At 40.1% G+C, this 27,532-nt stretch overlaps 1 protein-coding gene across 1 annotated transcript in view; it reads right to left on the bottom strand.

Annotated features, from left to right (window-relative positions):
• ARHGAP26 (Rho GTPase activating protein 26) overlaps positions 1-27,532 on the bottom strand; it is a 389,295-nt gene that overhangs the window by 85,849 nt on the left and 275,914 nt on the right. The window contains 1 exon segment of the mRNA XM_018562857.1: positions 25,663-25,822. Within this exon segment, the coding sequence (XP_018418359.1) occupies positions 25,663-25,822 (160 nt within the window).

Below are 27,532 nucleotides of genomic sequence, written 5' to 3'. Positions count from 1 at the left end.
ATCTTGCTCTGGTTTCACATTCATATGATCATATGAGAGAATAATCCACTTACTTGATTGTGTATGTTCCATGTGTGTCAAAAACTGCACAAAAGCCTCACTTAGATCCTGGCAATCTCTCACCTAACATTTCCAAATATGTGCTGTTATTTAATCCATCACAGGAAAGAGGATTAGAACATTTTCTATTTGGAAAGCATTTCACAAAAGCAAACCAGCGGTTCTCTGGTAAAAATGTATGTCGGTTCCCAACATATATATTTCCTTGTCATCTCACAGCTGTCTCCTAGCGATATTACAGGGTGAATAGACCAGTGCAGATGGGAACATATTTTAGAATAAAAGCCTTCATTTATTGAAAGCCTGGCATGGAAGTCGTCTTAACACGGGTGATCTCAGTGTGAATGCTAGTGGTAGAATGTGGAGCTCCAGTACACAGCTTTTTTAGAAAATATCTTTTTATGGAACTAATAAAACATCACTTGTAGTTTTGAAGGCATCACTGTTCAAAGAAGATGTTCTGGAGAAAATCTGTTCTGCTCAATCCTATCATGCATACTCCTGGCCTCCAAAGTCAGCACCCACCACCTTAAATAGCCACAGCAATGTGTCATTAAACTTCGTCCATGAGTAAGGGGAGACAGCAAATGAGGCTGAATAATCTGACAGAAGATAACCTGTACACTTTAAAGAGTGAAATACACTATATTACTAAAAGTATCGTGACACCTGCCTTTACATGCACATGAACTTTAATGGTATCACAGTCTTAGTCCGTAGGGTTCAATACTGAGTTGGAAATGTTTGACCATTCTTTCAGAAGAGCATTTGTGAGGTCAGGTACTGATGTTGGACGAGAAGGCCTGGCCCGCAGTCACTGCTCTAATTTATCCCAAAGGTGTTCTATCTGGTTGAGGTCAGGACTCTGTGCAGGCCAGTCAAGTTCCTCCACCCCAAACTTGCTCACCCACGTCTTTATGGACCTTGCTTTGTGCACTGGTGTGCAGTCATGTTGGAACAGGAAGGGGCCATCCCCCAAACTGTTCCCACAAAGTTGGGAGCATTAAATTGTCCAAAATGTCTTGGTATGCTGATGCCTTAAGAGTTCCCTTCTCTGGAACTAAGGGGCCAAGCCCAAACCCTGAAAAACAACCCCACACCATAATCCCCCCTCCACCAAACTTTACACTTGGCACAATGCAGTCAGGCAAGTACCGTTCTCCTGGCAACCGCCAAACCCAGACACGTCCATCGGATTGCCAGACAGAGAAGCGTGAGGTTCACTCCAAAGAACACGTCTCTACTTCTCTAGAGTCCAGTGGCGGCATGCTTTACACCACTGCCTCCGACGCTTTGCATTGCACTTGGTGATGTAAGCCTTGGATGCAGCTGCTCGGCCATGGAAACTCATTCCATGAAGCTCTGTATGCACTGTTGTGCCAATCTGAAGGCCACATGAAGATTAGAGGTCTGTAGCTATTGACTCTGCAGACAGTTGGCGACTTCTGCGCACTGTGCGATTCAGCATGCGCTGGCCCCTCTCTGTCATTTTACGTGGCCTACCACTTTGTGGCTGAGTTGCTGTTATTCCCAGTTGCTTCCACTTTGTTATAATACCACTAACAGTTGACAGCGGAATATTTAGTAGCAAGGAATTTCACGGAACACCTGAATCCAATGATTTGCCCCAATACTTTTGGTAATATAGTGTTTAATTGCATAAAAGGCCAAGCCACATACCCACCTTACTAGTCTGCACACTAAGTGCTCATGCACACATGAGATGAACCACATTTGACAAAAACATTGGATTTCTGGGCACTTTCAGGTGCAACAGCATTTGCTATGGCAGTCACTATATATCAGATATTCCGGTCAACCAACCACTAAAATATTTGTTTATGAAAAGCAATCCAAATAAATGTGTGTACTTTGTATAAACTCACGTTGTATTATGGAACATTCAAAAAAAGATAATGGCCCATGTGTGGGTTTCACGTATCAAATTGTCTGGTAGTTCATAGAAACTACTTTTTCCCTTTCTAACTTGAGCAAAATAGGTGGAATGGCCATTACGGGCACAAAAAAATTATTTTACATGCTTTCAGACCTGGAGCCCTGATAGTGTACAATATGATGTGTTTAAACCAGACAAAACTCGTTCAGTAAGAGAAAAAAAGTCAACCTGGAATGAAGGCAAACATAATAAACAAAACAAAAGAGAACACCAGATGTCAGAACACAATAGAAAATATTGAACAACAACTACAGCTTACACTCTCAACCAACAACTGCCAAAACATGTCTAAAACATCAGTACATCCAACTTATCAAAATCACTTCATTACATGTTGCTTCAGATTAGTTAGAAAATAAATAATCATGTGGTTCAACAAGTCAAGCGACAGAAACAAATTAAAACTGACACTACAAGAATGGCCATTTAACAGAATGTTAGTTGTCTACTCTGGTTAACAGATCGAGCTTAGCAATGGCAAACAAAAGGTTTCCGTAATGAACGCCAAAAAGAAAATGTCTTAAATGATATTAGTTTATGTATACTAATTTAGATCTATAGTGCTCTGCTCTGGTCCTCAAGGCCCAAACAAGTGTGTGCTTCTCACTTCTCTTTAGAGACTCAGGTAATTAGTGCTGCTCAGTGACAGGAGTTACTAATTAATGTAGCCATGCCACTGTGTGGTAGTGGGGTAAACATGCATTGTTAAAGGTTGGTAATAACCGCATCTGAGCGCTACTGATTTTTACATTGGAGTGTTATGGTGAACACAAATCTGTGTTAATATAAGGACACAAGAAGGCAAATTTTTCACAGCAAACCCCTAACATCAGGGTTTGCAAACCGACAAAAGGTTAAAACCAATAAACCAATAGGTTCCTGTAAGTACCTCTAATTTTTCCAGACCACCCTAGGAGTCCCAAACTTTAAGCACTCCATATTTTTAAAGTGTGTTAAGCCAGGTTGGGACCAAGAAAACAAGTAAATGTAAAATGAAATCCTAGCAAAGTGGTGTTAGTAAAGCATCAAGGCTTCAATGAAGACAATCAGGCCCTGTTGGCAACCACAGGAAGAAATTGTCACGTATGAAATAATCCAAAGGTGTGGTGACTTCTAACTCTGTTGTCAGAACTCTGGCTTAGCCATGCAGTACTATGAGAAGGTTGCCTACCAAAGGGCCAACTTTGGAGGTAGAAGCTACTGTAAATATGCTACTAGTTTAACAAATGGATTCAAACATTGCAAAGCGAAAAAGAGCTGGCACTCGTAGGAATTTGCTGGCGTTTCTTTATTCAAAAGTCATAAAAGCAGCTTCAAAGGGTGCCAACATGTTTGTTTCCGGGACTGAAACATGTTAGCACCATTTGTAGCTGCTTTTATGCCTTTTCAATAAAGAAACACCATTAAGAGGATTCCTACAAGTGCCAGCTCTTTTCCTCTCATTTTGTTTGATTAGGTCCAGCAGAAATTCACGCTGAGCACCATGGTCCCCATGGAGTATTGGGTCTGAGAAGGTAGAGCGGCTTTATTTATGCATTGCATACGATCCAAACATTGATTTTGACAATAAGTTGGAAGTACATCAGTTAAATTAGCATACCACCATATTAACCATGATCACCTTTTCATCAGTTTGGAAGAGAGTGTTGTATTATCAGGGAACAGACCTCTAGAAAAGAATAAAAAAGTAGATGGTGTTTATAGCATTTATAATTATATGTAGGTACTTTTTGAATAAAATAGCTTTATCCAGACATTGTTGGATTTTCTATACATACGTTCCCTTTTTTTTTTTATATAGCTTTACACTCTCATGCACAAAGAGCTGTTGCTCCACCTATTTCTATGCTCTCTTCCACAGTGCTGCACCACTAACCTCCAGTTCTCTTGTGCAGCAATACAGAGCCATAGCTTAAAGACACTGGCATAAAACAAAACCGAGTTTCAGATTCTGAAGATTGTAGCAGTGGCTAAAAAGCAAAGATTGGTATCAAGGGAGGTGCTACTGGTAAGTATTTTATGCACTTTTTCTAAAGCTGTGCACTTGTTTCACTGTTTAAATATTATGGCAGTGTTTATGCCCTTTAAAGATATATATATATTTTTTAAAAACTGCTGTCAAATATACAATGCAAGCACCTAGTGTTTTTTTTTTTTTTCCCCTGGTGTTTCCACAGGCAAAATATGGTGACACATGTTATATGTGTGCTCAATAGTTTAGAAACCGGTATTGAGATGCATGTTGAACCAGTAGTTCGGCTTTATGGCTGAGCCCCAGATTGTCTATAACAAAAGGTGTCCAATGTGAGACTAAGGTTTTTTGAGAGATTTACATCTGTCCTACAGCCTAACCAATGCAGTTTTTTTTTTTTGCAGTCGCTACTCCTTAGCCAACACAACCATACCAAAGGAAAATTTAGCATGCTGATTTTCCTTCCCATCACTGAAAGGATAATTGGAGGAAACCTCATTTTCAATCGTCTTGGCACTGCATCACATCACGCTCATGCTAAAACTGGTTTTCAAACAGGGGTCCACCTACCACAGCTCAGCAGTGAAAAAATGATCACTATAAGCAATTGGGAATATACAAAAAGTGAATGAGTAGAGCGTGTAAGCACCTGGACAGAGAATGACTGCATCTAGGCACCGTGTAATAAAACAACTTTGGAATGTGTAAGCAACTGGGTAGAGAGTGATGACCCAGGCAGAGTGTAATAAGCATCCATGCAGAGTGTGTAAGCAAGTGGGCAGAGAGTGCCTTTGCCTGACCACAGTGTAAAAAGTAACTGCACAGACTATGAAAGCAGCTGTGCAGAGAGTGACTGCACCTAGGCATAATGTAAAAAGCAACTGCGCACAGTGTGTAAGCAGTGGGAGATGAAAATGATATTAGCAGGGCACAAAATACATGGCAAATGGGCAGAAAACAAAAGCAAATGAGCAGACTGAAAAAAAAAAAAACCCAAACACACTTGCTTTTTATGTGTAAAAGATTTGGAAACTATTCAACTTTGCTTTTACAAAACATTAGTATACACTTTTCATAAAATGTCACTATCAGATATGTTTAGTAATACATTATTAGGTGATGGTTTTCACAGGGTAAGAAGTGTACGTAGAAGTCTTCTAGAGCACTAAAAGACAGATTACATTGGCATTCACCAAAGAATTAAAGATGCAACCACATTACAAATGGCAATGTCATTGGCTGTTCTGGTATTCTCATTAACCAAACAAAATAAACGTTTATAAAAACACTTGAGAACCTTATTTGCAAAAAACTATTGTGTAAGAAAAGAATAAGCATGTGAAGTTAACCAAGAAGATACCTAGGCAATACCTAGGCAACAAATGTTGGCATGAAAATCCAGATGACTAATGTAATAATCATTATCCAAGATGACTATTAGTCAAACCACCCCTGGTACCAGTCAGAAATAATGTATCTGATATGAAGACCACTCATGCAGTTCTGGTGTATATATATATATATATATATATATATATATAAAACATATATATACACATGCACACACATGCATACATACATATACAAGAACGAAAGATGCATTTTCAATAAGTGGTTAGTGTACACAGTGGCCAGCCAGTTCTGCCATAAAAGGCCTAGTAATCAGCATTTTTTTCCCCAGTAGCTTTACTTGCACTTTAAGCATTGTTCTATCACACAGGCTGCTAGACCCATCTGGACAGTCTTTCCAAATATGGCTGACTTTCATAATGCATGTCTCTTACTTGTCCTATCTACAGTGCTTTGTGAACACTGACTGATGCAAAGTAAAATGCAAGGCGATTTCGCAACATATGAGAATTCAGAAGAAATTACACACAAGGTCACTTAGCAAATATTCCGTTTTTTTGATGCACTTGCTCAGAGATGGTTTGCATCTAACAAATAACCCTCTTTAGTCAAAATTAGTGGTGAGAACGAACAACATGCAAATCCTTAAACTTTAAACTCTTTACAAGCAGTGGTATAACTATAGCCATAGAAGCCCAGGCAGCTGCTACGGGTCCTGGGATGGTAGGAGGGCCCCATAAGGGAGTTTGTTGAGATCCAGTATGGTTATAAACTCTGGCCATGAACTGTTATTAGTCACACATCCCATCTGCTTTCCTACATCTGGCAGTAGATTTATTGCCTTCAAATTGTCTGGACATTGTGGCCATCACTCTGACATTAACCCAGTCTCTTCCTTAGGCTAAAAAAAGCTCAAGGTGTCTTTTCAGCTAAAAAACGGATATTTGAAGTTTACAATTGCCAAAAAAAGCCACAGTTAGAAGTTTGTATTAAGGTTACATATTAATTACAATTTGTTGGTAACGTTCAACAAAAAAAAGAACCCACAATTTGCTCTTAAATATCTTCAAACTGACCAAAGTAATCGGCATCTCTCATTGTCTATTCCATATTTATTAAAAATAAGACTTTGCTTTTGATTCAACAGAATATTTTAAATAAGAAACAAATGGGGAAAAGTGATTGGACTCATAACCCAACATTCTGTTGCACAACCTTTAACCCTTTCGCTGCCAAGGCCTTTTTTAAAAAAATGTAAATAGTTTAAAAAAAAAGATTTTTTTTTTAGAAATAAAAAAAATTGGATGGAGCCATCAGTGATAGCTAGCTCCGCCCAACTGTTTCCTATTGGCCAGCACCTGCTAGAGTCTTCTAGCAGGTCCCGACCAATGAATAACAAATGGGTGGAGCCGGCCGTGGAAGCGATCTGACAGCAGCTGAGCTGGCAGCCGGCTTTACAATTGTAAACGGAGTCTGTTTAAACGGGCCCGTTGCCACTGACGTAAGCCTTACGCCGGTGGCAGCGAAAGGGTTAAAGGAAACCACTGCAAATAAGCATTTTCTGCATCTCTCAGTGAGACTTCTGCACCTGCCAACGTGAAGTTTGGTCCACTCTTTTTCAGTGAACTGCTCCAGCTGTCTCAGGGTTGAAGGCTGCCTTGTCCAGACTGCATGTTTTAGCTCTGTCCATAGAAGTTTGATAGCATTCAAATCATGGATCATAAAAGACCACTTCAGAATAGTCCAGTGTTTTGTTCTTAGCTATTCTTGGATTCTTTCAGCTGTGTGTTTTGGTTCATTATCCTGTTGGAGGACCAATTACCTGTAACTCAATCAGAGCTTTCTGACACTGGGCAGTATGTTTTGCTCCAGAGTTCCTTTTTAGTCTTGAGATTTCAGCAAATTTACCCCAAAGCATAACCTAGCCTCCTCTGTGTTTCACAGTAGGTACAATGTTCTTTTCTTTGAAAGCTTATTTTTTTCACCTGTGCCCATAAAGCTTATATAACTTGCCAAAGAGCTCCAGTTTTGTCCCATCTGTCGAAAAGGACATCCCCCAGAAACATTGTAGCTTGCCAATATGCATTTTAGCACGTCAGTCTGACTTTTTTATGTTTTTCTTTCAACATTTGAGTCTTCCCTTGAGCCCACTGTTGCCAAAAAAGAGAAAGATGGTGTGAACAGACACTGATGTACCTTGACCTTGGAGTTCAGCTTGTATCTCTTAATAGTTTTCATTTGCTTGGTCTACCATTTGCACTATTCTTCTGTTCAATTTGGGGTCGATTTTCCTCTTGCGGCCACAACCAGGTTGACTACACTCCTATGGACCTCAAATGTCTTAAGGTCAAAGGAACATCATTCTGCCTGGAGACGGTCTTTTAGCGTTTACCTTTGACATTCTGACATGTTTACAAGATTAAAGACATGTGTGATACTATTTTGCAATAATAGGGATGCACCGAATTTTCGGCGCCTGAAACATTTCGGCTGAAAATGGTACTATGGGCAAAATCCATCAGTATAAAAATGGCCAAAAATGCAGTGCATCCCCAGCTTCTCTGCTTCCCACTAGGCATGGGTTGCAAGCTTCAGTCTGTGTACCCTCCGATCCCCACTGATCTCCCTTGCCTGTGCTGGCAGAGGCAGCAGGTGATCGGAGGGGACACAAAGCCTATCCAGCTGCAGGCGCCCAGCAGGGAAGCAGAGACCTGCCAGGAGGCCGAGCGGGGCAGTGCGTGGAGGAGAGACCTGTCAGGATGCCGAGTGGGGCAGTGCGGGGAGGAGAGCTAGGCTCTGGTGACAGATGGGAGGGAGCAATATTTATTATCTCCAGATTGTGAATGAACAGGAAGCCTTAGACTTAGAGCTTTCTGTTCATTGAGTGCTGGGGCTGCACAAAAAGAGAATTCCTTTTTCTATTTCAAAAGGGAAGTTTTAGGGGTCTGTTTAGACTCCTGATATTTTCCCAAAGCCCCTAACAAGTAAAGTAAAAAAATTGAAAAATAAAAATGCATTTTTTTTTTAAAAAGGTTGGAAAAAAGTCATTTTTGGTTTTGGCATGACAAATTTTGAAATTTCGGTTTCGGTCCAAAAATTTCCATTTCGGTTCATCCCTAAGCAATAATTTATCTCATTTCATTCTTTCTTTGCTTTATTCTATGGCATACAGTAGCAAAGGAATGCAGGTATACATGAGATGTGTGCAGAGGAGCACTAACAATATTGTAATTAAATAGAATGAAAATAATATAGTTTTATTTTTTTCATTTACTGACTACTATGACACAATGTTAATTAATGTTTGAAAAGGTCAGTTGATGCTAAGAAAAATACTGGCCAGTTACCTAATAATTTTTTTCTTTTAATCCTTTTTTTATTGCAGTATTTCACAAACATTTATACAGGTGTAGAGTCGCATTGTTAGTACAATAGAATATTGTAACTCTAATTAATAATAGAGTATTATTAATGTCAATCATACAGTTTTGCAGAATATTGCATTTTTGTTTTACATTAATACCGAAAATAGGGCAGAAACAATAAAACCTAAGTCAACTCTAAACCGTTACGGTTTCATTATATTATAGTGTTTGATATTATAGTGTTTATAAAATAACTGTCCTTGTTTTACTTGTTACCCATATTGTTTTTTCTTTGGCTTACGAATGTGTGTGAGGTGTTACAAGACTTGTCTGGATGGCTGCAGTGAGCAGCACCCTTAAACACCTCAGAGGTAGGTTTCTTAGCATTTATAACCGTTTGTGGTTGCAACACAGTATGTCCATTGTAGGGCCAGTCTTTCTGGAAAATAAACTGGTTTTGGCTAAGCCAAACTTAATATCTTACACCACACCTTGCAAACAATTTCTACGATTACAAATATTTGGGATATACATTTTTAAATCAGACATAAATTCAGTTACTGCAGGCCAAAAAGGTTGCATTTCCCCACAGCTCCAGATCTGGGACATAGCAATGTGTTAGGTGTGCCTATTTTTATTAGCCATTGTGGCAGTATCTAAGTGTATAGGCTCATCTCTGAACAAGATGACCATAAAATAATAAAAGTTTCCAGTCTTAATTAGCCAGATCTGAGATATCCCCACTATTGATTTGCTGTTGTCTAGAATTGTTACGTTGAACATGTCCTAAGTAATATCCGAAAATTTGTTTTGTCTGGTCAGAGGAAAGCAACATCTTTTTGAGTGTGGGAAGTTCATTCACAACAGGGGCTGCAGAAAAAGAGATTGAAGACTTTGTGTCCTTAATCTCTTTTTCTATTTTAAAAGTGAAATATCAGGGCTCTGTTTAGAGCCCTGATATTTCCCAGAGCCCTCAACAGAAAAGTAAAATAAATAAATAAATATATATATTAAAAAATTATTTTCTGTTTCAGACTGACACATTTTTTAATTTTTGGTTTAGGATTTGGTCTGAAAATTCAATTTCGGTGCACCTCTAATAATTAAGGCAGCTGTACCAAAAAGAATAATAATGGAAATAGGAGGCTCTAGGCCCTCCCTTCCCACAAGCCCAATTCCCTGAGAAACCAACAAGGAGTAGTTCCCAATGAGCTATTAATGGTGACAACTACACTTATGGCCAGCAATCACCAATGATACTAGTGTGGTAATCCAAAATGTTCAATAGATAAACTATGTGCATTAATAAGTCCTCCCAAAAGAACAGGTCCATTAAAATTGGGCACAAAATTGGGTAGCCACACCAAGAAGTTTCACAGCAAGAAGAGTAGCAATGTGAGGAATGCACAGTTTCAGCTTATTGAGTAAATGCCAGAGCCATTTTTATTAGATTTTTTTTTGTTTGTTAGGCTTGAAAACTGCTGAACACCCTCAAATATTATAAATTTTCTAAAAGCAGAGACCATGTAGAATAAAATGGTGGCAGTTACAATTTTTTATGTTCTGTGAGATTAGCACAACTGCTTATCAAACACACATTTTCAGCTGAAAATACACTTGCTTTTAGTGCACATAAACACAACATTTAATCCAAATCTTTGTAAAATATAAAAATATATGGTTGTGCTGAGTAAATAGATACCAAACATGTCAAAAAAGCTTTTACAGTTCATTCATTTAGAGGTAACAATGAATAATGGCACTAAAATTATTGCTCTAATTCCAGCATGCCTAACATGTGTGGCACATTCAACGTTTTCGTACACAGGCACACTGAACCCATGTTTGCGTTATGGTGTGAGTGTACGCAGACTGTCTGCGTACACTCACAATTCCAATTGTGTGCAGCCGCGTCCTGGCACAGGGATGTACAGGCAGTTGCATGCAATTACAGGCCACACCTGTCCCTTACCATGCACAACATATGGATGTAGAACTGTGTGAATGAGGCCCTAAATTCCAGATATCTAGGGTGTTCTCTGCCATTGAGGTGTGCAGTATCATCATACCAAGATCAAAAGAGCTCTCAAAGACCTAAAGAAGGTCATAGGTACTTATAGGTCTGACAACAGATTTATAAAGCTCACCAAAGTATTTGAGATCATTCATTCTACTGTAAGGAAAAAAAATCCCATGTGGTACAGATTTTACAAATGGGTGCAGTTTTTTCCAGGACTGGCCAGCCATCAAATTCAGTCCAATAGCTGATTGTCTGAAGCTATAAGAAGTCTTCAAAAACCCCAAAACTGTATTGCGGTATCTGCATTTACCACTTGCAACAGTTGGTGTGAAAGTGTATTCATCTACAATCAGAAAGAGAGAGCACCAATTTAATCTCCATGGGAGGTGTGCTAGGAAAAAGCCTTTGCTGTTCAAAAAAGAACTTTAGAGCAAAACTACAGTTTGTCACTAAACATAAGGATGAAGACCAGGTCTTCTGGATCAAATGTGCTGTGGGCTGATAATTTAAAAGAGTTGTTTGACTATACATATGCCAGGTTGGCACTCCAATATTTGACTATTTTGTGGGTCAATGACCTGGAATAGACATGTGCACATTAGATGTCCAGCAACATTACAATACAATGAGCACATTACTGTTCCAAGTGAGTGACTCACTAAGTAGTGGAACAAGGATAAAGATAATAGTCCCAAAGCATGTATGTACATTCAATAACAAGTCAACAATAGATTTCCTTTAAATACCATTTTTGAATGGCCTAACTCTTTATATTCACGTGGGGGGAGATTCTACAAGTTAGTTTTTTTTATGGCAAAGTCAACAAAGGCTGTAATAAATGAATAGTTGTCATATTTATCTGTAAGAACTCTATTTTGTGGCCCTGCCATAAAAAATTTAAGAAATATTAGTAAACAATTTAATACAGGAAGTGGAAGGCACAAAACCTACTAAATGGTCAAGCATCTAAAAAAACACATATGATACAGCAATTATATATTATACTCAGCTAGCATAAATGCACTTGATGAGAAACAAAGCCTCCATAAAGTCAATAAAGAATGAATATATTAGCAGTCACAAAGGAGAAACTACACTATCAAATAGAGGAGATACAGGCTGTGTAGCCAGCTCAGCACACACTTGAAAGGGAAATGGTGGGTACCTGAGCAGTAGGAATCCCCAGAGGGAGGCTGTGCAGTCTTTCAGGCCATCCAATGCTGGGAAAAGAACCAAATAGAGGGGGATAGTAGCCCCCTTTTGCTGCTGGCTAGTGACCCAGAGGCGGAAGGGTAAACAACTGAAAGGGAAATGCAGCCTATTTACACAAGGGGACATAACACATCCAATCTTAGCACCTACCCTCCCAGTGGGTATATCCCCTGAAGGGGATCTTCAGGGACAAGGTTTGAAAGCAATGGAACAATGTCTTGTACCTGTAAAGCACCATGCAACAACGCACATGCTGCACAAGTGCGAAGGAGAGTGTCCCACACAGGATCCAGTGCTTTCAGCACATTATATGCCAGCCCTGCACCTTCCTTCTAGCAGAGTCCAAGTACAGTCAGCCAAGGCTCTGCTCAAGGAGAAAAACAAGTGGGAGGGGTTACACAGGGCTGTTAAGACAGGTTAAGACAGGCTTGACTCTCATTTTATATTAACCAGTTTACATCCGAGGTGTTAAACACCCCTTCCCATCCAGGCCATTTTTCAATATTCAGCGCTGCGATACTTTGACATTTATTCTTTCAGTACAACGCTGTACTGAAATTTATTTTATACCATTTTTTGGGGACACATAGAGCTTTCTTTTGGGGATATTTATTCACCACTGGGGTTTTTACTTTTTACTATATTAAGGAAACATTACCGAAATTTTACAAAAAAAACTGTTTCCCCTATATTAAATGATAAAACATTTATTATTACCCAATTTTTTGGTAAAATATAAAAGACGGGGTCACGTCGGGTAAAAAGACACCAAACATGTCAAGCCTCAAAATTGCGTGCGCACGAAACCTCAAAAAACAATAATACCCAAAATTGGCCACAGGCGACGCTTTAAAAGCTTTTACCGCTCATCAGTTTAGTGTCATCAGTGATTGATGGCCCTAAAATTATTGCTCTCACTGTGACGTTTGCGGCGATATGTAACGTGTGTAGTACAATTGTCATTTTTGCGAGCGGGTGCACTGGACGCATATTTACGTTTATGTGCGTAAACATGGGGTGGGGGAGTTAAACATTTTGGTTTTAAAAAAAACTAGTGATGTGATACACATCACTTCTGCATTCACAGCCCGGAGGGAGATCAGCAAGGAGCTGATCTCCCTTCCTCTTGACGCCCTCCGAGCCAGTCCCGGGCCGCAGATGGGGCAGCGGATCCCAGGATTGAAGGTGAGGGGTTGGAGGGGGGCGGCAGCAGACGGGGGGGTTTACGGCGACGAAAAAGCGGCGGCAGCAGACGGGGACCGAAAAAACAAGCACATATAGACGATCGGCAGGCTATAGAGGCGCCGATCGTCTATATGTGAAACACCTGGTAACGGGTGTTTGCATTGCACGCATCTTTTCTGCCCGTGTGCGCCCGCCGGGCGGATGGCAACTGGTTAAAATTAGCCAATTTTTTGTTACTTTCGGATAAACCAGAGGTTACAGGCAGCACTAAAAATCTAGGCAGTCAGAAAACAGCCAGTGCTCCAATAGCAGAAAGCATTATAATCAAGTTGACAAGGCAAAGCAGAAATGTTGGTTTCCATGGGATTTCAGTAAACTTTCTGCTATTTTTACTTTCTGGATTTTCGAGGGCTGGCTATTTTCTGACATTTGGTGTGTGCAGGCCACGGTTGGCCAAGCACCCTTCCATACTGGTGGTGAACGACAGTGCTGGACAGAATAATTAATGTAAGCACCTAAAACCTGACAGAGGCTCTGAGCTTTACCCACTTAATTAACAGAAAAGTATCCTTTTTTTTTGCTGCTGATGTCTTCGTTTCTATACCCTACCCCCTGGATAAGAAGTCAGGGAAAACTCCCTCTTCAGGGACCCATGCAGCAATAAAACCTGAAAGATAGACTCCCGGCGGCAAAAGTCGCCGGGAGTCTGTTTAAACAGCCCCGATGCTGGCGACGTACACTGTACGTCGTCAGTCACGAAGGGGTTAAACCCTCCCCTCTCTCAAAAAGATTTAAAATATAACAAAAGAAAGGCTTCACCTGGAATTTTACTTAAAGTTCTGATCAATTTGAGACTACAGAAAGGCTGAAAATAGAAGGCTTTTAAGGACGGTGAACAATTAAGTTACTCAATAGGGAGCCTGTTACAGTGGCAACCCCCACACATCCACATTTTGTGTATGTTCACATTATTTAAGTTATGGTACAGCTAGTAGTAGCTAGTCACATTCAAGTGTACTTGGCCCATAATGTTGAAGACATTTGACAACTTGTTCAAGCTGCTCCTTCAGTTCTAATGAGTGTCTGGAACATACCCCAGCATTTATAGCCACAAAGGTAACTCACCTTAATCCAATCACCATGGAATATGTCAAAGGAGAAGACGAATAATGTCCATAAACAGGATGAGAGGTGTAAAAGCTTGTGGAAACACCCTGCCCTAATGTTCCATGATGCCAGAAAGACTACCATAGGTGACTTCCTAACACCATTTCACACCTTTATTTGTGGATATAAAAGAATTAAAATTAACCCCAGCATTTACAGTCATAGAAAGGTAGGGAGTCTACAATAGGTGTTAATTCTTCCATTGATGCGACTGAGTTACCCGTGTGGCTATAAATCCTTGGTATGTTCCTGACACTCGTTAGAACTGAAGGAGGAGCTTGGATAATTTGCAAAATGTCTTCGACACTACAGATCAAGTCCAGTTACCCCTACACAGATGACATTTTTTTAAAAACCTCTTGTAAGCTTATGAAATGTTTTTTTTTTGTAATCTTACTAATGATACTCCCGTTTGTTAAGTTTGCTTAACTTCCAAGAGTGAAAATGTTTTTAGAGCACACATGCCAGTAATTTTGGTCTAAAATTATATGTTATATGCAAAAGAAAAAGAGCAGAGGACAGGAAATAGTATTTGTGACTTGATGGCTTTGATTAGCCAGTAAACAATTTAAAGAAAGCAAAGGAAACTGCCTCCCTACCGTGCTTCACACATCAATTAATTTAGATAACATAGCTCAGGCAGTTAGATTTAAAAAAAATTTTGCAGCTTAGACTTAAATAGAAAAGAAGAAAATATTTAACTCATAAGATTTCAAGGTAGTAGGTAGCCACTGGCAAATATTCATTTATATAGGGCTAGGAAACACTACAGTGTCAGAGCAATATTGTACAAATCTACGTGTGAAAAATCAGTATCTGAAAACACAGAGTTCAATTTACTATTAGTTGATTTGAATTCTTATGTCAGTTCTCATGTGTCTCAGAAACCAGATATCCATCATTTCAAAAAGTTTCTGTCAGGTGATGTGTCCAAGTTCTTCATTTCCATTTAATATTATTCATCTGTCTTTTTATCAATGTCCAGCTTCTGAAATGTATCTAGAATTGTGGATAGGTAGTACTCTGCATTTTACAGCGGTGCCTATGTCCACTAGGCGGCAATGAAAAAACTCAATTATCTTCCCACTAACTTTACATTTGTTCTATAATGCACAGCGATTGTCTATGTATATCACTTGTTTTATAAAGTAGAAATGCAATGTGGTTACATGTTTCGGACTCCAGAAATCCAGTGTGTGTGCACAATTGAAATATATTTTATATCTGTGCAACAAAGCACAAAAAAGCCACTCATGAAATGTAACGGCACTTAAAAATGTAAACTAGGCACACCAACAGGCTAAAATGCCTGGATGGATATAGTCAAACAATTCAGATATAAGGGACAAGTTCTAGAAAGAAATAAGATTTTTGCACTTACCATCAAAGTCCATTGAGTGACACAGTAATTCAGATACAGTTGTGACATCGAAAAGCAGAGCTGCTGAAAAGTGGGCTACAGCCAGTGAAAGGTCCACAAAAAAGAACTGGGACAGTCAATAACCCAGAACTACCTGAAGGACCATATCTGAATCTGAACCAGATGAGGTAAAGTCCCCTGCAAGACAAAGTAATTTGCCAACGACCAAGATGAGGCCACAAAGGTTAAACCAAAATGAAGGGAATCACTCAACCTGAAGGAACACTGAGCCTGAACCAGAGAGAGGCAGTGAAACCAACAACCCACAAAATTAGGTGGAATAAAAGAGCTACATAATAAGAAGAAACAGACTCATAACATGTGTATGGTCAACAGGAACAAAGACTGGGGGTAAGCCTTCAGGAGAACAGGCCCCCTGAGGGAACTGTAATGCCGTGGCAATAGTAAGAATCACAGCTGCGGAGGCTATAAGCATATAGGGGTGTTCCCAAGGGTACAGCTTCAGGGTCGGGTTCCAGGCGTCACTCTCAAAGTCTTAAGCTGAGAGTTTGTCGATTCGTTCCACGCTGGAACGCATCGGTGATTTACTTCCTGGTTGCGGCTGCGGTCCCCTGTGGAACGCAAGCCGCGATCATTACAGGAACACTGGACAAAACCAGGTTCACAAGAAAGACCAGCCGGACTACACAGAAAAGTTCAAGCCTTAGGCCCCATTCACACCTATATTAACCAGTTGACATCCGCGGTGTTAAACCCCCTTCCCATCCAGGCCATTTTTCAGTATTCAGCGCTGCGGTACTTTAACTGACATTTATTCCGTCATGCAGCGCTGTACTGAAATGAATTTTATACCCTTTTTTGGGGACAGATAGAGCTTTCTTTTGGTGGTATTTATTCACCACTGGGGGTTTTATTTTTTTACTATATTAAGGAAAAATTACCGAAATTTAAAAAAAAAAAAAAGTTTCCCCTATATTAAATGATAAAACATTTATTATTACCCAATTTTTTGGTAAAATATAAAAGATGGGGTCACGTCGGGTAAAAAGACACTAAACATGTCAAGCCTTAAAATTGCGTGCGCGCGCGAAACCTCAAAAAACGATAATACCCAAAATTGGCCCTAGGCGACGCTTTAAAAGCTGTTACCGCTCATCAGTTTAGTGTTATCAGTGATTGATGGCCCTAAAATGATTGCTCTCACTGCGACGTTCGCGGCGATATGTAACATGTGTAGCGCAATTGTAATTTTTGCGCGCTGGGGCACCGGACGCGTATTTACGTTTATAGGCGCGTAAACGTGGGGGTGGGGGAGTTAAACATTTTGGGGGGGTTTTTTCCCCTTTTTTTATATGTGGCTTTTATTTTATTTTATTTTTTTATGTGTTACTTTTCTTTTTTTTTATTTATATTTTTTTTTTTGCACTTATTGTTATTGCTATTATATAGGGGGATAACAACCCCCTATATAATAGCAAAGGCACACTGACAGGTCCTCTTTATGGAGATATTAGGGGTCTCTAGGACCCCTAATATCACCTATGGACCCCAAAAGAAGCTGATAAAGCAGAGATCTGCTTTATCAGCTTCTTCTCTCTGCCGCGAACGAGCACATATAGACGATCGGCACCCGCAGATGCTGCAGTGCCGTCCGTCCGTTTTTTTACTACGGGCGGACGGCAAGAGGTTAAAGGTGCGATTAGGGATTCCTGCATCAGGAACTTGAGATTTCCTGCAGTAAGTGGCAGCTGTCACCCATTCAAGTTAATGATCGGGCGTGGCAGCTGCTGCATTTAAATGTCGGCACACTGCATGTAATTGTATGTCATACGCACATTCAATGATTCCAAGTAGAGTGACTGATTTGATTCCTAACTGCATGCAATCGTATTACTTAAGTCCATAAGGAATGTGAAAATGACTCCCTCAGACCACTAGAAAACTTGAAGGTACAACATCACAAAGTAAGTCTGACTTAAAGGGGTAGGGTACACAAGAGACGGTGCAAGAGACACCAGAAGAAAATTAAGATAAAAAGAACCACCAACATTAGCTTGACAGAAGAACTGCAACACATGCCTATCCTTTAGCACAGAACATAGTTCTAGCAATCTCCTGACCTGCCTCAGTCCAGTGAAGCACCCAAAGTCGTGGAGCGAGGAACAGGAAATATAGCCTTACTGCTAAGAACGTTCACCTGATTAAGAGGAGAAAAAAAGTAAAAGGCTCTTCCTCAAGAGGCTACGGATCAGCCGTAGGAGGGAGGATGCATCCCAGATGATCGGGTCCTATGAAGGCCTCTAGATGCACTCCAGCCCCAGCCTGTTCAATCTAAATGGCAATTTAGGGGGGCAGAGATTCCACCAGTTATGACATCTGCCTGCTATGCAGAAGATGAGGAGCACCTGGTGTGGTGTAGTACAGTGCGGAGACAACTTGTGAAGGTGAATCAGATACCAATGCATTGCCTTTGAGAAAGACAATTCAATGAAGAGCAGCACTTAGCATCAGGACATCTTTTTGGGGGCTATTGCAATGCAACACTTAAGTGATGTCCAATGCGGAGTCCAACTCAGGAAGCCGACTCAAGGCACAGTCACCCAAAGAAGAGGGATCCAGATTGAAGCCCCAGGTATTGGACACCCGGTCATGTGGGAACCCCCCCTGGGAAGGTGAAAAGAGACCACCCAGCTAACCTGAAGAGAATAATAAGTCACGTCATGAACTACCTGCTCCATAGTGACAACCCGGGTGTCTCATTCAGAGTCATAGGACCTTAACAACAGAGAGTGGGGTTGAGGAGGAACGAAAGCCAATGAGAGAAGGGGAGACCATCCTGAGAGGGGGTTCCCCCAATGCCATACACATGCCTGATGGTAGGAAAGGGGTGAACTCTGACTGCTGACAAAGAATCCAATGTTACACAGGGTATAGACCATTTTAGCAAGGGATTTAGCTGTACAACCTCACCTCCTGGTGACAGGTAGCTAACAGTGATAATTACCTGCAAGGTTTTATGTGGTCGAATCTTGCTCTTCTGAAGGGAGCCGAGTGTGAGAGTCCAAAAAAAACAAAACACACATACAATATGGGGCTAGTGAATAAACTTCTGCCCAGAGAATAGCTGAGTGAATGCCGTTCACATAGCATTACTGCCACTAGATGGAGTTTAGCTGTATAGAAAATGTCTATGCTCCTCGGATCCATCTAGTGACCATAATTTTTATTATTATTACTACAGGCATTTATATAGCGCCAACAATTTACGCAGCACTTTACATAGTTGCACATTCACATCATAATGCCATGCGAATGGCATTTGCCCACTATCCCCTGGGTGGAAGTTTTATACATCAGCCCCCATAAGGCCCAAAGTTTGTGGACAACAGATCATCATGCTTATACTTTATGGCCAAAACTATTAGTACACTCCTCCAAATGAATGAATTCACATGTTTTCACCGAAGGGTATTGTTATTACTACAGCATAAAAAATATATTTTAGGTGTGCTTCCAAGTTTGGGTAAGGCCCTTCTCTGTCCCAGCTTACTGTTCCCCTGTGCCCATATCCAGGACCATAAAGACATGGTTTGGCAGTGTAGAGGAACCCAAGTGCCTTGCAGAGCCCTGATCTCAACCCACCCTGCTGAACACCTTTGGGATGACACGGAATGCTGAATGCGAGACAGGTTTTTTCATCCAGCATCAATACCCGACGTCACAAATGCTCTTCGGCTGAATGGGCACAAATTTCCACAGACACTCTAAAATCTTGTGGAAAGCCCTCTCAAGACAGTAAAGCCTGTTATAGATGCAAAGGGGATGGGGGGCAACTCTTTAAATATCCATGGTTTTAGAACAAATAGTCCAACAAACTCATATAGGTGTGCTGGTCAGGTGTCCACAAATGTTAGCCATCATTGGCGTAACTACCACCATAGCAGCCTACGCGGCCGCTATGGGGCCCGAGGCCAGAGGGGAGCACGGTCGGGAGCAGGAGAGAGGCTAAGGGATCCTTAATTTCCATGCGGCCGCAAGTTAGAATCTGTGCAGAGTCGCACGGAACCTAAGGATACCTGCACTTCTCTCCCCTGCCACAGTGTATTTGCAAATTCCATTTTCCCAGCTTTATTGGTGGCACGGTTAAAGAATTAGGCCTCGTTACACAGGACGTTCTGGCATTCCTGCAGCAGAAACATATATATTCTTGTGGCAGGAATATCGGGTGTCCCACTTAGATGTAGTCGCTGTACCCACTGAAGTTAATGACTGGGTGACATCGGCCATATCTGTAAGCGGCAGTCCACACGTAATGTACGCAATATGATTAAATGCAGTTTTGAATAGATCACGGTCTCTGGACGCACGTATCCTAAGCTCAGGGACACTGATCTATTGCAAACGGCATTTAATCGTATTATATAATAATAATGATATTATATGCTGTAGTTCAAGCACCAGAGGGGGGTGCAGGTTGGGGGGGCCCAATACAAAATTTTGCTATGGGGCCCTGTGATTTCTAGTTACGCCCCTGTTAGCCATATAGTGCATATTTGTATGTAGTCTGCACTGAATAATTGTTCCTCTGGGTTGAATTTTCTCAGCCACTATTCACTAATCACTATTGTTGACCCTTATACGAAGTCATCACCAGAGACATGTAGCTCCAGCTCACCATTTATGGCAGGTATGCTAATTCTTCCATTGGCATAAACATGCACACATGGCCAATTCACACATGTATGTTCATTGAAAGATCTTTTCAATTTGCCATTTCAGGTCTGTGAGTAACTTTGTAAATAAAGAAAAAGAAAGCATTGTATGGCTCCTTGATGAAAAGGGTAAGGGCCTGTTCACATGTTTTCAGGTCCTGATCAGCAGACGCGGTGCTATGTGTTTTTGCCGCGTTTCTGATGCGCTCGATTAAAAAAAAAAAAAATATATATATATTTTTTTTTTTTTTACTGGAGCGCATCAGAAACGCGGCAAAAACACATAGCACCGCGTCTGCTGATCAGGACCTGAAAACATGTGAACAGGCCCTTACCCTTTTCATCAAGGAGCCATACAATGCTTTCTTTTTCTTTATTTACAAAGTTACTCACAGTTTTAAAAATATATATATATTTTTTTTTTTTGTGGAGTGGGACTGTCAGTATGTTAGCTGCAGTGCAGTGGGTTTTTGATGCGTTGACGCGTTTGCGGACCGTTTCCTGACCGAACAAAATGTGACATTAGGCAGTATTTTTTCTGTCGTAACCTGAACGGACTGCGCACGTGAGAACTGTAGCCCATAAAACACATAGGGATACATTGGGATGCATTTTTAGTGCAGGAGCGTACGGATCAGGTCAGCACAGAAAACGGACGTCGTCTGAACAGGCCCTCAGTGACATTCCTGTGATTGGCATTTCAGGATGGTGACATGCCAAATTATTGCTAAACATATAGTATTGGGCGAAAACCCGAGCTGTAATCAAGTCACATTTCCCCATACTTTTCAGTTTTCTCTCCACACTGCAAAAATATGTAAAAGTGATATTAAAAGCTTTAGTTTCTTTTAATTTTTATAAGTGGGAGGCAGTTAAATAATGCAGATTTTTTATTTTTTTTTTATTTATCAATTCCTCATTTCCTAGTGGGTCCCCTCATCGCTTCCTCCCCCCTCCCCAGTGCATGCGCATTCCTGGCCATGCATGCCGTAGCTGTGTTTCCATAGACAAACACAGCCGTGTGGCAGGCCACGCCCCTCTTCTCTGCCCAACAGTTTGACTGATGGCAAAATGAGCCTATGACAAGATTTACATAATTAAAATGTATATTCAAAAATAAAAAAGTACAGATAAATATAACTTAATTTGCAGGATTTAAAAAACAGACCCCATCCCATGTTTAAGCACACCATTATACATATAAAACCCCACATACACACAGATTAGCAGAGAAGTATACATGCCTTGAACCCCTGCTTTAGCTCTCGATGCCAAGAATCTCAAATCCCACATCTCGGAAGACTCTCACGCGGAGTGGCGGAAATTCTTTATTCAGAGATCTTCAGAGATTTGGGATCCTCAGCATAGCCAAAGATCCACTGGAAGGCTAATAACATCACCCTCCCCTAGACAGTGCATATAAAAGCTGGCAATGTAAGGCAAGCATTTTTTTTTCTCTTAACGTGTGTGGTTTTATGTGTAATGCAGCATTTTAACATTGGTTGTTAGTGCTCTAAAGAAAAAGTGGACCTTGCATTTTGAGGCTTTAATATACTAAATTACTTCCATTGAGTATAGTAAAGATAAATTCCTCAATTAAGCAGATTGTGGCAACATTAAATCCCAAATTAAAACATCTTGATGGCTTCCTTGTTGAAAAGATGGAACTGCAGGTGTCTGGCAGTGGGTCTTCCTGACCTCACAGTGACTTGCCTCTACCCTCTACATAACACAAACACGCTGAACAAGCATTAATATGGCTTGGTGACTACCTAAATGTGGTTAAATCATAGTGGAATATGCTCAGGTGTTTCCATTCCGAACTTTATCCCATGAAACTCTTATCTGGATAATTCATTTTAAATATCAAAGGTCTGGGTTCCCCTCAGATCTATGGGCTATTGCCAGTCTGCCACTGATATAATTCACCACCATATATCCATATAGTTGTCACACTACATGTTTATAGAAAAGCCCTGGAACCAAGAGCAAAACATGAACTGTAAACAAATGTCAAACTACTGAGGCAGTATCTCAAAATGAAAAAATCAAATATTAGTTTACAGGTAAACGGGCTTGTCATACTACCGTACACACAGGACCAAATTCGGAGGTTAAACTAAAACGTCATACTATTCCTAAGGCCTGTAGTCCAGCATCAATTCAAAAATAGGATTTTTTTGTACTCACTGTAAAATCCTTTTCTCTGCGTTCATTGAAGGACAAGGCAGAGATCTTGAATCTGCCTCACAGGCGGTTGGAGTGATCCAAAAGTAATAAAGCTGCTGAAACTCCAGCCATAGGAAACACACAGTTGTGGTAGTGATGTCACAGGACTTGATGTCTCACATGGGCAGGAGTCCAATACTAACATGGCAGCCACGGCTTCCGGCCCTAATAGAATTTGAGCTGCAGCTTTGTTGGACTAAGGATCTGCATGCGGTCACTTGCTGAGCTGGGGGGACTACAGGGATCTATATTATCCAGCTTGTCAGCTGTTGATTGGACGATTTAAAGAGACAATCAAAAAAAAAATTCCTACAAAAAAGGGGAACTAAGATTCCTAGCATGGAGCTTAGGTCCTTACTCCTTGACACCAGGCGAAATACTGGGCTGTCTCTAGCCGATGGGGTTTTGGCTAACACCTAGGCTGTGCTTTTGTTTTTTACCTAGTGTGCTACTCCTGACAGTGACCCCATGGTTAGTGATCCAAGATCTACCCTGTGCTCTTCAATGAACCGAAGAGAAAATACATTGACATTTTTAACTTGACTTATGAAATTGATGGCTCTTAAATTGAAGTACATTTTCTTATTAAGTATATGTAAAAATTTTCTTCACGGCTGTACTACATTTGAATCTGAAAACATATGGGAACTAGAAATATTCCATAGACAGCAGAAAGATTTCCACTAACAACTGCTTGGTGTAAATCCATCCTTTTATAAATAGGGATTGTGTGAGTGGTTATTTATGGTCTATTGCTAAGCTGGAGTTAAATAATATTAAAGGTTATGTGTGCGTTTGTGGTAGAAATCAAAATGAGATGCTATGTGGCTCTACAGCAATTAGATTGCAATTATTCAGTAGCAGGAGCCAGAAAAGGAGAACAGTATACAATCATCAATGTCAGGAAGCACATAAAATCACTGAAGAAGTTACAGGAAGCTGGACGCCAAGTACAGACCCCATGTGATCAAAGCAAGCTAACTGTGGAACATAGAATACACTTTTACTTGAATCCATAATGCCCTTTTTTTATTCTCAATCCTGCAGTGAAGACATCATGCTACTTATTCTGCATACTCCTGAATTATATATGTGTGGGATACCTTATACAATATGTAGCACTAAGGGAAGCCATAGGAATAAGATAACAGGAAACGAACAGATGTCACAATCGTATGTGCCCCGAGCCTACCAGATAGCCACTTTTGGTGGGGTAGATATTGAGCAGGTTAGTCTTAATTACTATCATTAACCTTGTGTCTCTGTCTGCTGCTGATGTTTGTGTAAATGTCTACAGCCTTCCAAGTTCACATTTAACCATCACAACCATTCTGTATAAGAACTACTCATTCATTTTATTCTTTATTAGGATTTGTCCCTCCAGATTTGAGTAAAGCCCTCACCTTTTGCTGAAACAGTTTTTTTAAATACTTTTACTATACCTGAGGTCTTTTGGGGCCATCATGTTTTGTGCATATGCGTAGCCTATATCTTGATATGTGACAGTTTCTGGTTTGCGCCCATATTCTTCTTTTTTCCACTCAGCTATGAAAACATGTCATAAGTTCTAATTTTTCCTACTCTACTACTACCCACAGCCTCATCTCCCCTGGGCTCCGGTGGTCTAAGCCCCCCTGGCTTTCTCACGCTTAATACAAGCCCATTGACTTGCATGGACATGAGGACCCTGAGGGACATGCCACAGCCGGAGTAGAGGGACAGAGAGGCTGTGGGGACCAGTCTAGCATCCAGGTGGGACCAAGGATCGGGTGGGTATTTCTTTTTTATTTTAGACCAAAAGGAGCACTTGCAGTGGAGGGGTAGCCCATTGCAAGGGTTAATTTGCTTAGAGTTCTTCTTTAAAGTTAGGTGGGCGTTAAACTTTAATCAGATCAGTCTTCCATGAAAGTAAGTTCCACAGATGAAAAGTAAAAAAATCTCAGTAACTGAATAACCTGTTGCACTCTGGCTAGCCAATTTTTACTAGTAAATGATATCTATACAACTGTGGGATTAAAAACATTAAATTTTAGCAGGAACAACAAAGCTTCCAAATTACTAAGGGTCGTCATTGTTTTTCATCCCTTTTCAGAGTCTACTTGAAGAAATGTCAAGAAAAAAAAAAACTTCCCTCTATGGCCCATCCTGAATACAATAGCAGAGCACAAAGGATGCTTGCGAGACATATAGAATCTGAGAAAAGTAGGAAGTCAATAAATGAGATGTGTTTTCTATGATGATTATTTATTCTTAAAAAGACAAAGACTACAAAGTAATTGGTAGCTTTTCCTAGATAAAAGCAAATGACACAGATGCCAACAGGCTTTCTATTTTAAGAACTGACAATTTTATCTGGGAACCTGTCCCAATTGGTCATTTAAATCACAATGGTCAGTTTTGCAGGATTCTACAAAGAGTTTCCAAACAGACAATGAATAAAAAACATGATCATACATAAATTACATACAGAAGGAAAAACAAAGCCTGAATGATCAATTTGGGATTCTTAATTCCATACTTGATTACTGGAGTTACTTATACTCCACAACCAATCAGATCCATACATAAACATCTGAATCTTAATGGGAGATGTGTAAATAATTTCAAACACCAGCACATACAACATAACATGAAGCTCATAGAGATTAGAAAGAGGCACAAGGTTAGATTAATTGTGACTTGGTTGTACTAGTGACACCAAACATATTTTCCAGTAGCCTTTTTCTTAGCTCTATCATAACTATAATTCTCTACAAATGATTTTAATCTCTTCACCTATATATAAATCAAGTAGGTACTAAAGTGACCACTTGCGTTAAAATAATTTGAGGAATATAAACAATTACCTTTAAAAATAATTATAGATGCCAATGTCTTTATAAAAAAAAGTCTTAAAATAAAATTTTAAATTTACATGCATCCACAAGGCACAAAAGTATTTCTGCACCACATGCAGTCCATCAATACAATCCAAGAAAAAGATCTGTATTGAACAATGAAGCACTGTCATGCAAGGCATACGTAAAACCCCAGCGCAGACCACAGTACTTACAGGGAATTTGGCCTGCTCATTTTAATTACTTCCAGGTCAGGGTCGCTGGAGTTAAGATTATTCATGTTGGTGCGCTGAACACAGCTGGAGCCCACGGAACTGTTCGCATTGGATGAATTGACAGATTCTGCACTGGAATTTACACTGTTCCTTTTCTCATCTGGAAGAAAAAAATATGCAAAATGCCCTTCAATATAAAAAGGTTTGGCTACATTGCTTCTTATGCTTTTCTTTTCATAGAGTGTGCAGGTCAATATATGTTATATGGTGTGTCCAGACGTCTGGATTTACTAACAGTTTAAGGGAAATTATAATTTTGTTTTCAAACAAAGCAAATCAAATTGTTTTTTAGGTACGTTTAACTAAACAAGCTTTAAGAAGATATTAGTTGAATTACACACAAGGAAACGGTTAGATCTCTCCAGCTGAATTGTCCATTTTTATCTCACTTCGGCTTTATTGCTCTCAAACCTATAAAAGGCAGTAACAACTGACCTCCGGAGTGAGAGAGTCCATAGAAAAAAATAAGGCAACTACCAGGCAAAAAGTGGTGCGTGTATATATATGTAGCAAATTTGCTTCCTTGCTTTATGCACATCTAAATACCGGACTGTTCTGATGGGCAAAGCTCTCAGACTCTACTTCCTGTGTAGTATCGGAGCAAGGCCGCTCTCTCTGCCACCCCACACTCCAATTGGTCTGGCATAATGATGGGCTGCCTCACTAAACAATAGGAATGTGTGGGAATTGGGGGAGGGTATACAAACTAATGTCACAACCAGGACGTGTTCAGATTTTGATGGTCTAGAATCAATAGGTTTTCAGATGTGTAGGAGGCAATTAAAAATGCTGTAAGTGTATGCAGGTGCCTGCATGCGATTACCTGCTAGCAGCTTTTTCTTTTTAATGTTTTAATATTTTTCCCAATAACTTGCGCAATTAGAGTGTGAGAAGCTTTAGATATAACTAATGGTTTAACTGACAGGGGACAGTGAGGATAAGATGGATTGCTAGGTCTGCATAACTGTCAGTACATGCATTCTCCTATTGTTACAGAATTACTGAGCATAGGAGAAGATGTACGCTGCTTCAGGGGCATACCGTTTGAGTTAGCCCTACTGTTCAACACCACATTCTTGTGAGGCCAGAAGGGGATTAGGGAAAAGATTTTGGCAAGGGAGCACTGCTCAGACACTGCTTATAACATAGGTAATTAGCACCATATGAACCAGACTAACAAGGATAGCTGATCAAACAAGATAAAAAAAAATTTGGTCAAGAAGACAGTTTCAGTCTACATGGGCCCATAACAGAATTAAAAGAAACTATACTAGCTCAAAGTAAGCACACAATATGGTCTATATCAATGTGTTCACCTAGAATTTACAAATCTTTCACTCAAGATTCACAGTTTTCATAGAAGATTCTATTAGAAAACGTGAAAAATAGATGAAAGTTGTTTAAATGTTTTGTGAATAATTGATAAATATATTCAAATATATGTAAGGAATAATTCTTGTATAAAGTAACTATAACCTGCATCAGGCGGCTTTGCACCCACATTGTGGGGAAAATGGTGCACATCCTTCATTGCTAATGGTGATAAAAGGTTGCTTTAACCAGTTGACATCCGCGGTGTTAAACCCCCTTCCCATCCAGGCCATTTTTCAGTATTCAGCGCTGCGGTACTTTGACTGACATTTTTTCCGTCATGCAGCGCTGTACTGAAATGAATTTTATACCCTTTTTTGGGGACAGATAGAGCTTTCTTTTGGTGGTATTTATTCACCACTGGGGGTTTTAATTTTTTTACTATATTAAGGAAAAATTACCGAAATTTAAAAAAAATCAGTTTATTTACCGAAATGTA

This window comes from Nanorana parkeri, unplaced genomic scaffold (genome assembly GCF_000935625.1).
Source record: "Nanorana parkeri isolate BGI_ZX_2015 unplaced genomic scaffold, ASM93562v1 scaffold607, whole genome shotgun sequence".
NCBI lineage: Eukaryota > Metazoa > Chordata > Amphibia > Anura > Dicroglossidae > Nanorana > Nanorana parkeri.
This window is presented reverse-complemented; position numbering and strand designations above follow the sequence as displayed.